At 38.9% G+C, this 12873-nt stretch overlaps 1 protein-coding gene across 1 annotated transcript in view; it reads left to right on the top strand.

The window, feature by feature from the left end:
* Nucleotides 1–12873, top strand: part of LIFR (LIF receptor subunit alpha) — a 185572-nt gene that overhangs the window by 9155 nt on the left and 163544 nt on the right. The window contains 1 exon segment of the mRNA XM_053699675.1: nucleotides 445–590. Within this exon segment, the coding sequence (XP_053555650.1) occupies nucleotides 445–590 (146 nt within the window).

The raw sequence follows: 12873 nt of genomic DNA, 5'->3' as shown, positions 1-12873 counted from the left end.
CTTAATTGCAGATATACACTACATTTAAAAAAAAATAATATTTTAATTTTTTTTTTTTAATTCTATGGTTAAAACACTTTAAAGGGCCACTAAACCCAAATTTTTCTTTCATGATTCAGTTAGAGAATATAATTTTAAACAACATTCAAATTTACTTCTATTATCTAATTTGTTTTATTTTTTAGATATCCTTTGTTGAAGAAATAGCAATGCATATGGGTGAGCCAATCACATGAGGCATCTATGTGCACGCACCAATCAGCAGCTACTGAGCCTATCTAGATATGCTTTTCAGCAAAGCATATCAAGAGAATGAAACAAATTAGATAATAGAAGTAAATTAGAATGTTGTTTAAAATTGCACACTCTTTCTAATTAATGAAAGAAAAAAATGGGGTTTCATTTCCCTTTAAGGACCATTCTGATTCTTTTTGTTTTATATAGGTCATCAAAAATTAATTGTTTTAATACTAATGAAAGAAGATTTGAAGCAGAGTTTGAGCTTTATTCAACATGTGAAATAACGATAACTGCCACGAATGTCAAGGGGACGCCAGAAAAAAGATTTCAAAAAAATGTGCAAGACATCCGTAAGTATACAAAGTACATGAAAACTCCTGATGCCAATATATTACTGTAATTAGGTGTTGGTATATTAGTTAATGTACATCAATTATACGTGTTGAAGAGATCCGGTGCTTGAAGCGAAATAGATGCCATAGTCGGTACTTGTTTCATGCCCAGAAGCAATAATAAAATCACAATTTATTTAAATGTCATTTGTGTTTTAATTTTGGACGAAATAGTATAAAATCAATAGTGTACAATATCTGCCTTCAAGAAAAGGTAGGCAACTTAAAGAGGCTCTAAACATAGGTTTCCATGTTACATAATTCTGCAATATTTGCAGAATTATGTAACCCAAGGATGGCCTTTAGTGTAAATTTGGTCTTGTAAATTAGTAATTTTGCCCCAAAAATTATACCTTTCTTTATGAAGCCTACCTCTTCTAACAGTGCGTCAGACTTACGGTTAAATAGTGTTAGAGAGCTCACTGTGATTAGACAGTATGTAGTGCGCTCCCCTGCTAGGTAAAGCTGTCGTCTGCACGGGAGCGTGTTACAAGAGTAGCAGGAGGGGCTGATTAAGGGGTCCTATTTGTTTAGGAAGCAGTCAGTTCTGTCCATTTTCCCTAGGGGAGGGGTCTTAACTGTGAGTATTAGCTAGAAATATTAGCAAATATAAAAAAAATATTTATGTTGATGATCATTTCTTTCTATCTTACCTCCTGTGCCAATGAGGGGCTGATATATATGAGCTTTTACAGTGATTAGACAATGATTGTGTGTATATAATTTAACAGGGATATAATTGTAAATTCACAGGGACTACCAAATCCACAATTTTTACAGTTGTATTCCAGAAAAAGGGGCCAAAATAAAATATAGAATGCTTAGTAATATATTGGAAAATTGTTTTTCCCTACACATCATTATCTCAAATGAATTAAACTTATTTAGACTAATTTATTTTGACTGACAAATGAATCATTCAGCGATATTCTTAAAGGGACAGTCTACACCAGAATTTTTATTGTTTTAAAAGATAGATAATACCTTTATTACCCATTCCCCAGTTTTGCATAACCAACAAAGTTATATTATTATACTTTTAACCTCTGTGATTATCTTGTATCTAAGCCTCTGCAAACTGCCCCTTTTATTTCAGTTCTTTTGACAGACTTGCAGTTTAGCCAATCAGTGCCTGCTCCCAGATTACTTCACGTGCACGAGCACAGTGTTATCTATATGAAATATGTGAACTAACACCCTCTAGTGGTGAAAAACTGTTAAAATGCATTCTGAAAAGAGGTGGCCTTCAAGGTATAAGAAATTAGCATATGAACCTCTCAGGTTAAGCTTTCAACTAAGAATACCAAGAGAACAAAGCAAAATTGGTGATAAAAGTAAATTGGAAAATTGTTTTTAAATTACATGCTCTATCTGAATCATAAAAGTTTATTTTGGCCTAGACTGTCCCTTTAAAATGAGCATTTTTACTACCACAGTGGGTAAAAGATAAAATTTGTTTTGTTAATAACCGTCTCTCTCTCTCTGAGAACTTCAAAGCCCAGTAATGACATTAACATATCAGTCCAATGACCTCCTAAGATTTTCTTCTCCATCTTGGAAAGTTAAAGGGACAGTCAACACCAAAATTGTTATTGTTTCAAAAGATAGATGACGCCTTTACTACCCACTCCCCAGCTTTGCACAACCAACATTATTATATTAATATACTTTATAACATTTAAACCTCTAAATTTCTGCCTGTTTCTAAGCCACTAAAGACAGCCTCTTATCACATGCTGTTTTTTTTTTTTTTTTTAAATCTTTAAAAGACTTTATTCAGACAATAAAAAACAGCAACGGTTCGGGGTTAAAGCCCCCTTAGTCATGCCTAAGACTTTTTTTATTTTATTTATTTTTCGCCCCAAACAAACTCCGGCTGTACACATACTCCCTCTTGTGGACATTTTCATAATAACATTGTTATATCTATAATATTATGTATCACAGATTTTAATACATCTATAAATATACTTTGTTAGACACTGTTACTTCACACTGTTTATCATATCTTTAGACCTGAGATATATATGGAGAAGGAAGTTAAAGTGGTACCTGTAAACATTCAGGGATTTTGTTGAAATAGTCCAGTGATCAGAGTAGGTATTGTTTTGTGTACATTTTCAATTTTCAGTATATAATTAAACATAAAACAATAATATGAACAATAACAGTGCTTGTACAAAAGTAGTACGTTTTAAAAGGACACATAATAATGCTCATTCAGTACTTTTTGTAACAGTGTATTGGTTTAAACTTGGTGTTTGTTTGATGGTGTTGTATGAAGAAGTCCTATAGGGAGAAGGTGGGAAGTAATAAATCTAGGTTGTGTTCCATAGTGATAATTTATTTCTATAATATTTTACCAGGAAGGATACATTGAGATTCCTCTCATTTTCAGGTATGTCCTGGGTTCACAAGACATTGCATTGATACAATAGTGTACAATAAAATAAAAACAATAATAATACACAATATATGCAAAATGTAACATAGAGCAGGAAGGAAATATATAATCAACCATGACAGGTGCATTCTGTTTTGTGATATGTAGAGAGGGATCTCTTAAAGGATTTTAGGCTTGGGGAAGGTTTGAAAGTGTGCGGGAGGTCATTCCACAATTGTGGTGCTCTGTAGGAAAGGAGGATCGAGCTGCTTTCTTTTTGCATTGCGGCAAGCTAAATAATGTGCTAGTACTGGATCGGAGGTTATAAGAGGTGGGAATAGCCGGGGAGAGCATTCTGCTCAGGTAAGGTGGGAGCTTCCCAGAAAAGCTCTTAAAGGGACAGTCTACACCAGAATTTTTATTGTGTGAAAAGATAGATAATCCCTCTATTACCCATTCCCTAGTTTTGCATTACCAACACAGTTATATAAATATACTTTCTTCTGTTATGTGTGATCAGTCCACGGGTCATCATTACTTCTGGGATATAACTCCTCCCAACCAGGAACATGCAAGAGGATTCACCCCAGCAGAGCTGCATATAGCTCCTCCCCACTCTACGTCTGTCCCAGTCATTCTCTTGCACCCAACGACTAGATAGGATGTGTGAGAGGACTATGGTGATTATTCTTAGTTTTTATGACTTCAATCAAAAGTTTGTTATTTTAAAATAGCACCGGAGCGTGTATTACTTCTCTGGCAGAGTTTGAGGAAGACTACTGCTCAGAGTTTTTTACTATGATTTTAACCGGAGTAGTTAAGATCATTATTGCTGTTCTCGGCCATCTGAGGGAGGTAAAAAGGCTTCAGATCAGGGGGACAGCGGGCAGATGAATCTGCATTGAGGTATGTAGCAGTTTTTATTTTCTGAATGGAATTGATGAGAAAATCCTGCCATACCGTTAAATGACATGTATGTATACACTTCAGTATTCTGGGGTGGTATTTCACCGGAACTACTCTGTTAAAAGTCACTAATCCTTTTTTAATAACTATTTATCATGTTAAACGTTTTTGCTGGAATGTAGAATCGTTTACATTGCTGAGGTACTGTGTGAATAATATTTGGGCATTATTTTCCACTTGGCAGTTTTTTTTGCTTTAATTGTGACAGTTTCGTTTCTTCTTCACTGCTGTGTGGGAGAGGGAGGGGCCGTTTTTGGCGCTCTTTGCTACGCATCAAAAAATTACCAGTCAGCTTACTCTTTATTTTTCCTGCATGATCCGGTTCATCTTGATAGATCTCAGGGTCTTCAAACTTCTTTGAAGGGAGGTAATTCTCTCAGCAGAGCTGTGAGAATTTTTATAGTGACTGTGAATAAAAAACGTTGCTCTTGTATTTTTTATGTCAAATTTAATTATTGCTTATTTTTACTAATGGGAACAAACCCTTTGCTAAAAGTTTTGTTGTTTTAAAGTTTGATGCTATAAACTGTTTTTCAGTTCATTATTTCAACTGTCATTTAATCGTTAGTACCTCTTTGAGGCACAGTACGTTTTTTTGCTAAAAAAGATTATAACCAAGTTGTAAGTTTTTTTGCTAGTGTGTTAAACATGTCAGACTCAGAGGAAGATATCTGTGTCATTTGTTCCAATGCCCAAGGTGGAGCCCAATAGAAATTTTTTGTAACTAACTGTATTGATGCTACTTTAAATAAAAGTCAATCTGTACAATGTGAAACAAATTTCCACCAAACAAGCGAGGGGGAAGTTATGCCGACTAACTCTCCTCACGTGTCAGTACCTGCATCTCCCGCTCAGGAGGTGCGTGATATTGTGACGCCAAGTACATCAGGGCAGCCATTACAAATCACTTTGCAAGACATGGCAAATGTTATGACTGAAGTTTTTATCTAAATTGCCAGAACTTAGGGGTAAACGCGACCACTCTGGAGTGAGAACAGAGTGCGCTGAAAATACTAGGGCCATGTCTGATACTGCGTCACAATTTGCAGAACATGAAGACGGAGAGCTTCATTCTGTGGGTGACGGATCTGATCCAAATAAACTGGATTCAGACATTTCAAATTTTAAATTTAAGCTTGAGAACCTCCGTGTGTTACTAGGGGAGGTATTAGCGGCTCTGAATGATTGTAACACGGTTGCAATCCCAGAGAAAATATGTAGGCTGGATAAATATTTTGCGGTACCGACGTGGTACTGACGTTTTTCCTATACCTAAAAGGCTTACAGAAATTGTTAACAAGGAGTGGGATAGACCCGGTGTGCCCTTCTCACCCCCTCCTATATTTAGAAAAATGTTCCCAATAGACGCCACCACACGGGACTTATGGCAGACGGTCCCTAAGGTGGAGGGAGCAGTTTCTACTTTAGCTAAGCGTACCACTATCCCGGTGGAGGATAGCTGTGCCTTTTCAGATCCAATGGATAAAAAGTTAGAGGGTTACCTTAAGAACATGTTTGTTCAACAAGGTTTTTATATTGCAACCCCTTGCATGCATTGCGCCTGTCACGGCTGCGGCGGCATTCTGGTTTGAGTCTCTGGAAGAGACCATTAGCTCAGCTACATTGGATGAGATTACAGACAAGCTTAGAGTCCTTAAGCTAGCTAATTCATTTATTTCTGATGCCGTAGTACATTTAACTAAGCTTACGGCTAAGAACTCCGGATTCGCCATTCAGGCGCGCAGAGCGCTGTGGCTTAAATCCTGGTCAGCTGATGTGACTTCTAAATCTAAATTGCTTAACATACCTTTCAAGGGGCAGACCTTATTCGGGCCCGGTTTGAAGGAAATTATCGCTGACATTACTGGAGGTAAGGGACATGCCCTGCCTCAAGACAGAGCCAAACCAAGGGCTAGACAGTCTAATTTTCGTGCCTTTCGCAACTTCAAGGCAGGAGCAGCATCAACCTTCCTCCGCTCCAAAACAGGAAGGGAACTGTTGCTCGCTACAGGACAGGGCTGGAAACCTAACCAGACCTGGAACAAGGGCAAGCAGGCCAGAAAACCTGCTGCTGCCCCTAAGACAGCATGAAGTGAGGGCCCCCGATCCGGAAACGGATCTAGTGGGGGGCAGACTTTCTCTCTTCGCCCAGGCGTGGGCAAGAGATGTCCAGGATCCCTGGGCGTTAGAGATCATATCTCAGGGATATCTTCTGGACTTCAAAGCTTCTCCTCCAAAAGGGAGATTTCATCTTTCAAGGTTGTCAACAAACCAGATAAAGAAAGAGGCGTTTCTACGCTGTGTACAAGATCTTTTACTAATGGGAGTGATCCACCCGGTTCCGCGGTCGGAACACGGACAAGGGTTTTACTCAAATCTGTTTGTGGTTCCCAAGAAAGAAGGAACCTTCAGACCAATCTTGGATTTAAAGATCCTAAACAAATTCCTAAGAGTTCCATCGTTCAAAATGGAAACTATTCGGACAATCTTACCCATGATCCAAAAGGGTCAGTACATGACCACAGTGGATTTAAAGGATGCGTACCTTCACATACCGATTCACAAGGATCATTACCGGTACCTAAGGTTTGCCTTCCTAGACAGGCATTACCAGTTTTGTAGCTCTTCCCTTCGGGTTAGCTACTGCTCCAAGAATCTTCACAAAGGTTCTGGGTTCTCTTCTGGTGGTACTAAGACCGCGAGGAATATCGGTAGCTCCGTACCTAGACGACATTCTGATACAAGCGTCAAGTTTCCAAGCTGCCAAGTCTCATACAGAGTTAGTACTGGCATTTCTAAGGTCACATGGGTGGAAGGTGAACGATGAAAAGAGTTCTCTATTGCCACTCACAAGAGTTCCCTTCTTAGGGACTCTTATAGATTCGGTAGAAATGAAAATTTACCTGACAGAAGACAGGTTAACAAAACTCCTAAATGCTTGCCGTGTCCTTCATTCCATTCCACACCCGTCAGTGGCTCAATGCATGGAGGTAATCGGTTTAATGGTAGCGGCAATGGACATAGTTCCCTTTGCACGCCTGCATCTCAGACCACTGCAGTTGTGCATGCTAAGTCAGTGGAATGGGGATTACTCAGATTTGTCCCCTATGCTGAATCTGGATCAAGAGACCAGAAATTCTCTTCTATGGTGGCTCTCTCGGCCACATCTGTCCAAGGGGATGCCCTTCAGCAGACCAGATTGGACGATTGTAACAACAGACGCCAGCCTGCTAGGTTGGGGCGCTGTCTGGAATTCCCTGAAGTCTCAGGGATCATGGACTCAGGAGGAGAGTCTCCTTCCCATAAACATTCTGGAATTAAGAGCAGTTTTCAATGCCCTTCTAGCTTGGCCTCAGCTAGCATCTCTGAGGTTCATCAGGTTTCAGTCGGACAACATCACAACTGTGGCTTACATCTATCATCAAGGAGGGACAAGGAGTTCCCTAGCGATGATGGAAGTCTCAAAGATAATTCTCTGGGCAGAGTCTCACTCTTGCCACTTATCAGCGATCCACATCCCAGGCGTGGAGAACTGGGAGGGCGGATTTCCTAAGTCGCCAGACTTTTCTTCCGGGGGAGTGGGAACTTCATCCAGAGGTCTTTGCCCAAATACTTCGGCGTTGGGGCAAACCAGATATGGATCTCATGGCGTCTCGCCAGAACGCCAAGCTTCCTTGGTCCAGGTCCAGGGACCCGGGAGCAGTTCTGATAGATGCTCTGACAGCAGCTTGGAACTTCAAAATGGCTTATGTGTTTCCACCCTTCCCGATGCTTCCTCGATTGATTGCCAGGATCAAACAGGAGAGAGCATCGGTGATTCTAATAGTGCCTGCGTGGCCACGCAGGACCTGGTATGCAGATCTAGTGGACATGTCATCCTGTCCACCTTGGTCTCTGCCTCTGAGACAGGACCTTCTAATTCAGGGGTCCTTTCAAACATCAAAATCTAATTTCTCTGAAGCTGACTGCATGGAGATTGAACGCTTGATTTTATCAAAGCGTGGGTTTTCGGAGTCAGTAATTGATACCTTAATACAGGCTAGGAAACCTGTTACCAGGAAAATTTACCATAAAATATGGCGTAAATACTTACATTGGTGCGAATCCAAGAGTTACTCATGGAGTAAGGTTAGGATTCCTAGGATATTGTCTTTTCTACAAGAAGGGTTTAGAAAAGGGTTTATCTGCTAGTTCTTTAAAGGGACAGATCTCAGCTCTGTCAATCCTTTTACACAAGGCGTCTGTCAGAAGTTCCAGACGTTCAGGCTTTTTGTCAGGCTTTGGCCAGGATTAAGCCTGTGTTTAAGACTGTTGCTCCACCGTGGAGCTTTAAACTTAGTTCTTAACGTTTTACAGGGTGTTCCGTTTTAACCCCTTCATTCCATTGATATCAAGCTGTTATCTTGGAAAGTTCTGTTTTTAATGGCTATTTCCTCGGCTCGAAGAGTGTTCTGAGTTATCGGCCTTACATTGTGATTCTCCTTATCTGATTTTTCATTCAGACAAGGTAGTTCTGCGTACTAAACCTGGGTTCTTACCTAAGGTAGTCACTAACAGGAATATCAATCAAGAGATTGTTGTTCCTTCATTGTGTCCTAACCCTTCTTCAAAGAAGGAACGACTTCTACACAATCTAGACGTAGTCCGTGCCCTGAAAGTTTATTTACAGGCAACTAAAGATTTTCGCCAAACTTCTTCCCTGTTTATCGTTTATTCTGGACAGAGGAGAGGTCAGAAAGCTTCTGCTACCTCTCTCTCTTTCTGGCTTCGTAGCATAATACGTTTAGCCTATGAGACTGCTGGACAGCAGCCTCCTGAAAGAATTACAGCTCATTCTACGAGAGCTGTGGCTTCCACGTGGGCCTTTAAGAATGAGGCCTCTGTTGAACAGATTTGCAAGGCTGCAACTTGGTCTTCTCTTCATACTTTTTCCAAATTTTACAAATTTGACACTTTTGCTTCTTCTGAGGCTGTTTTTGGGAGAAAGGTTCTTCAGGCAGTGGTTCCTTCCGTGTAAAGATCCTGCCTGTCCCTCCCGTCATCCGTGTACTTTTAGCTTTGGTATTGGTATCCCATAAGTAATGGATGACCCGTGGACTGACTACACTTAACAGGAAGAAAACATAATTTATGCTTACCTGATAAATTCCTTTCTCCTGTAGTGTGAGTCAGTCCACGGCCCGCCCTGTTTTTATGGCAGGTCTAAATTTTTAAATTATACTCCAGTCACCACTGCACCCTATAGTTTCTCCTTTCTCGTTTGGTTTTCGGTCGAATGACTGGGTATGACGTAGAGGGGAGGAGCTATATGCAGCTCTGCTTGGGTGATCCTCTTGCACTTCCTGTTAGGAGAGGAGTTAATATCCCATAAGTAATGGATGACCCGTGGACTGACTACACTACAGGAGAAAGGAATTTATCAGGTAAGCATAAATTATGTTTTTTACCTCTGTGATTACCTTGTATCTAAGCCTCTGCAAACTGCCACCTTATTTCAGTTCTTTTGACAGACACCATTTTAGCCAATCAGAGCTTGCTCACTGGAACTCCACGTGCGTGAGCACAGTGTTATCTTTATGATAAACGTGAACTAACACCCTCTTAGTGGTGAAAAACTGTCAAAATGCCCTGAGAGAAGAGGCGGCCTTCAAGGGCTTAGAAATTAGCATATGAACCTACTAGGTTTAGCTTTCAACTAAGAATACCAAGAGAACAAAGCAAAATTGGTGATAAAAGTAAATTGGAAAATTGTTTAAAATTACATGCTCTATCTGAATCATGAAAATTTATTTTGGACAAGACTGTCCCTTTAAACACAAGGCAGGAAAGATGGAGGTGCGTCTGGATTCCAGCTACAGCCAGTTTAGTTCTTTTAGCATGTCACAATGGTGGATCCTGTAGTTACTTTGTAGCACAAAGCGGCAGAACGAGTTTATACAATGTATTAAGGTGAGTTTGCGGTGCAGATGCGTATACTACATCCCCATAATCAATGATTGGCATCAGCATTTGCTGTACAATCTTTTCCTTTACTGTAGGGCGTAAGCAGGAATTGTTTCTGTACAGGGCACCTAGTTTTGGATAAAGGTTAGATGCAAGTTTTGCTATGTAGAGGCCAAAAGATACATAATTATGTAGGTCGAGTATTTCCTTGTTCTTGTAAGGTTTGCAGAGAATGAATATATTCGTCCCAGATAAAGCGAATTGACAGATATTAGTCTATTTTTTTCGGTAGGTAGCATAGTGTTTCAAATGGTGTGAGGGTCCTAAATATGTCATGTTTGTTCGAATGTGTTGAGAGGTAGTGTGAAATTTGGTGGTAGGTAAACCATCCTTGTGTTGTAGGGTTTAGGATGCTTGCAATTTCGTCTTTGGTTTTGAGTTTACCATTTTGTATCAGTAAGTAGCAGGGTATAACTTGGTGTATCGTTTGGGTATTTGAGTCGGTTAGCGCCAAGTATGGGAGAGGTTAGGATTGTGCGACAGAGGAGTTAGGGTGGATTGTGGAGTGGAGATTTATAATTTTTCAGGATTTTATCCCAAATTTTAAAAGTTTTATATGTAGGGGAGAGAGGATTGGGGTGTATCCGTTCGCGTATATCTGGAAGCCAGCACATACAGTCATGCTCATAAGTTTACATACCCTGGCAGAATGTATGATTTCTTGGCCATTTTTTAGAGAATATGAATGATAACACAAAAACGTTTTTCATCATGGTTAGTGTTTGGCTGAAGCCATTTTTCTTTCATGTAAGTGACAAGAGTCCATGAGCTAGTGACACATGGGATATACATTCCTACCTGGAGGGGGCAAAGTTTCCCAAAACTCAAATGCCTATAAATACACCTCCCACCTCACTCATACTTTAGTTTTACAAACTTTGCCTTCGTTGGAGGATGGTGAAGCAAGTTGTGCTTGATTTCTTCTGTGAAAGGGCTTCTAAGCATTTTGAAGCCCAGTTCCTCTCAAAGTACAGTGTTTATCTGAGGGATGTGAAGGGAGTATTTGCCTAATGATGCCATGTTTTCACCTATGGAAATCTATTCTAAGGCTCTCTGTAAATTCGGTCATGGGGATTCATCTGCCACCTCCCTTTACTTATACTCCTCTACCATTACCTCTGCTGATATGTTTCAGTACTGGTTTGGCTGTCTGCTATATGTGGATGGGTGTCTTCAGGTAAGTATTTTCTCTTTAAGACACTCTCAGCTATGTTTGACACTTTATTATTTTTAAAGTTTTAAATATTTATTTTATATTTGCCATGAGTCAGGTTTTATGTTTATTTCCTTTGCAGTCTTAACAGTTTCAGCATGGAAAATTATGTTTGGGAGAAATTTTTATTTTTTTTTTTTCTTACCTGAGGTCCCAGCTAGTTGTAACTTCGTTCTTGTTTTTTTCAAATTTTTGCGGCAAATTAGGCTTGCGATGGGGCAAAAATGCTTCTATTTATTGCGTCATTCTTGGCACAAATTTTTTTTTTGCGCAAAGGTTGCGCCAACAAATCACAATTTTTTTTGGCATGAAGTCGCGCCAACGAATAGTGTCATTTCCTGTTAACCTTGGCGCCAAAAGTTTTTTTTTTTCCTCAGCATTTGCGTCATCTTTGTTGGCGCCAAAAATGTTGTTATATTAAGTCTCTCCCTCTTTTGCTCTGCTTTCATTTGTTATAGAGGGCTATGATATTTGCTTTTGTTTTTCATATAAGCATTTTTTTCCCATTCCTGAAACTATTTTGTGGAAATTTGATACTTGTTTAAATGTTGTTTTTTTCTTTTTTGTTACATTTTTCAAGATGTCTCAAACTGATCGTGCCTCTGTTACTGTATAAACTATGCTGCCTGTACACAATTTCTACCAAAGCTAAGTGTGTATAGGTGATTTTATTTCTTCAGCTCAAATATGTTGCACTTGTTCAGTTTTATTATTCATATGATAATGTTTCTATAGTGCATATACATCTACTGCTTTACCTTCACAGTCTAATGTACATGATATTACTGTTGATATAAAGGATTATATTGCAAAGATATAGAGAAGGCTATGACTGCTATTTCGCCTTCAAATTAATGTAAACTATCTTCCTAACTTCTCATAAACCTTTGAAGTTTGTATTGACTGACAGCATACTGTAGTATTTCTGCTAATGTGGTTTTCTCTGACTCAGAGGATCCTATTTCAGAGACTGATTTTGATAAATCAAACTTTCAATTAAATGTATTCATTCTTTATTAATGAAGTATTGTTTACTTTGAGTATTGAGGAATCTAGTCCTCTTGATAACAAGAATAGCAAATGTTTAATTTCTATTTTTTAAGCTTCTGAGGTAACTCTTGAAGTTTTTCTTATTCTAGATGCTATCTATCATATGTTTACTAAGGAATCTAAACTTGGCACTTTTTTTACCTTTTTTCTATGTTTAAAAAGCTATATACTTTTTACCTATGGCTAATTTAGTGTTTTTAGGTAAAAGTCCCTTAAGGTGGGGCTATTTTTCTCTTGCCGAGCGTACTTCTATCCTATGGAAGATATTTCTTCTTTTAAGGATCCTTTTGATAATAAATCTTTTGTTTTTAGCCATTTTTACTAGAAAAGTTTTATGGTTTAAATCTCTGATATGGTGTTTAAATTTAGATTACTATCTTATTATTTTAGGATAGTAATTTTCAAAGGTTTTCTATTGGATTTTATTATCTCCTTTATTACTGGGGGGAAAGGGAGTCTTTTCTGCCCCAAGTTAAGAAATCTAAGGGTAATTTTTAAACTCCTAATTGTTTTTTTCATTACCGAAGGCCTCTGGCTCTGGTTTTAGTTTTTTTTTTCTGAATTAATAATTCCAAGCCTTATAATTAAACTAATTTCAGCCCCTAAGACTGTATGAAGGTGTGGCC

Source organism: Bombina bombina, chromosome 2, assembly GCF_027579735.1.
Source record: "Bombina bombina isolate aBomBom1 chromosome 2, aBomBom1.pri, whole genome shotgun sequence".
In the NCBI taxonomy this organism is placed as follows: Eukaryota; Metazoa; Chordata; class Amphibia; order Anura; family Bombinatoridae; genus Bombina; species Bombina bombina.
This window is presented reverse-complemented; position numbering and strand designations above follow the sequence as displayed.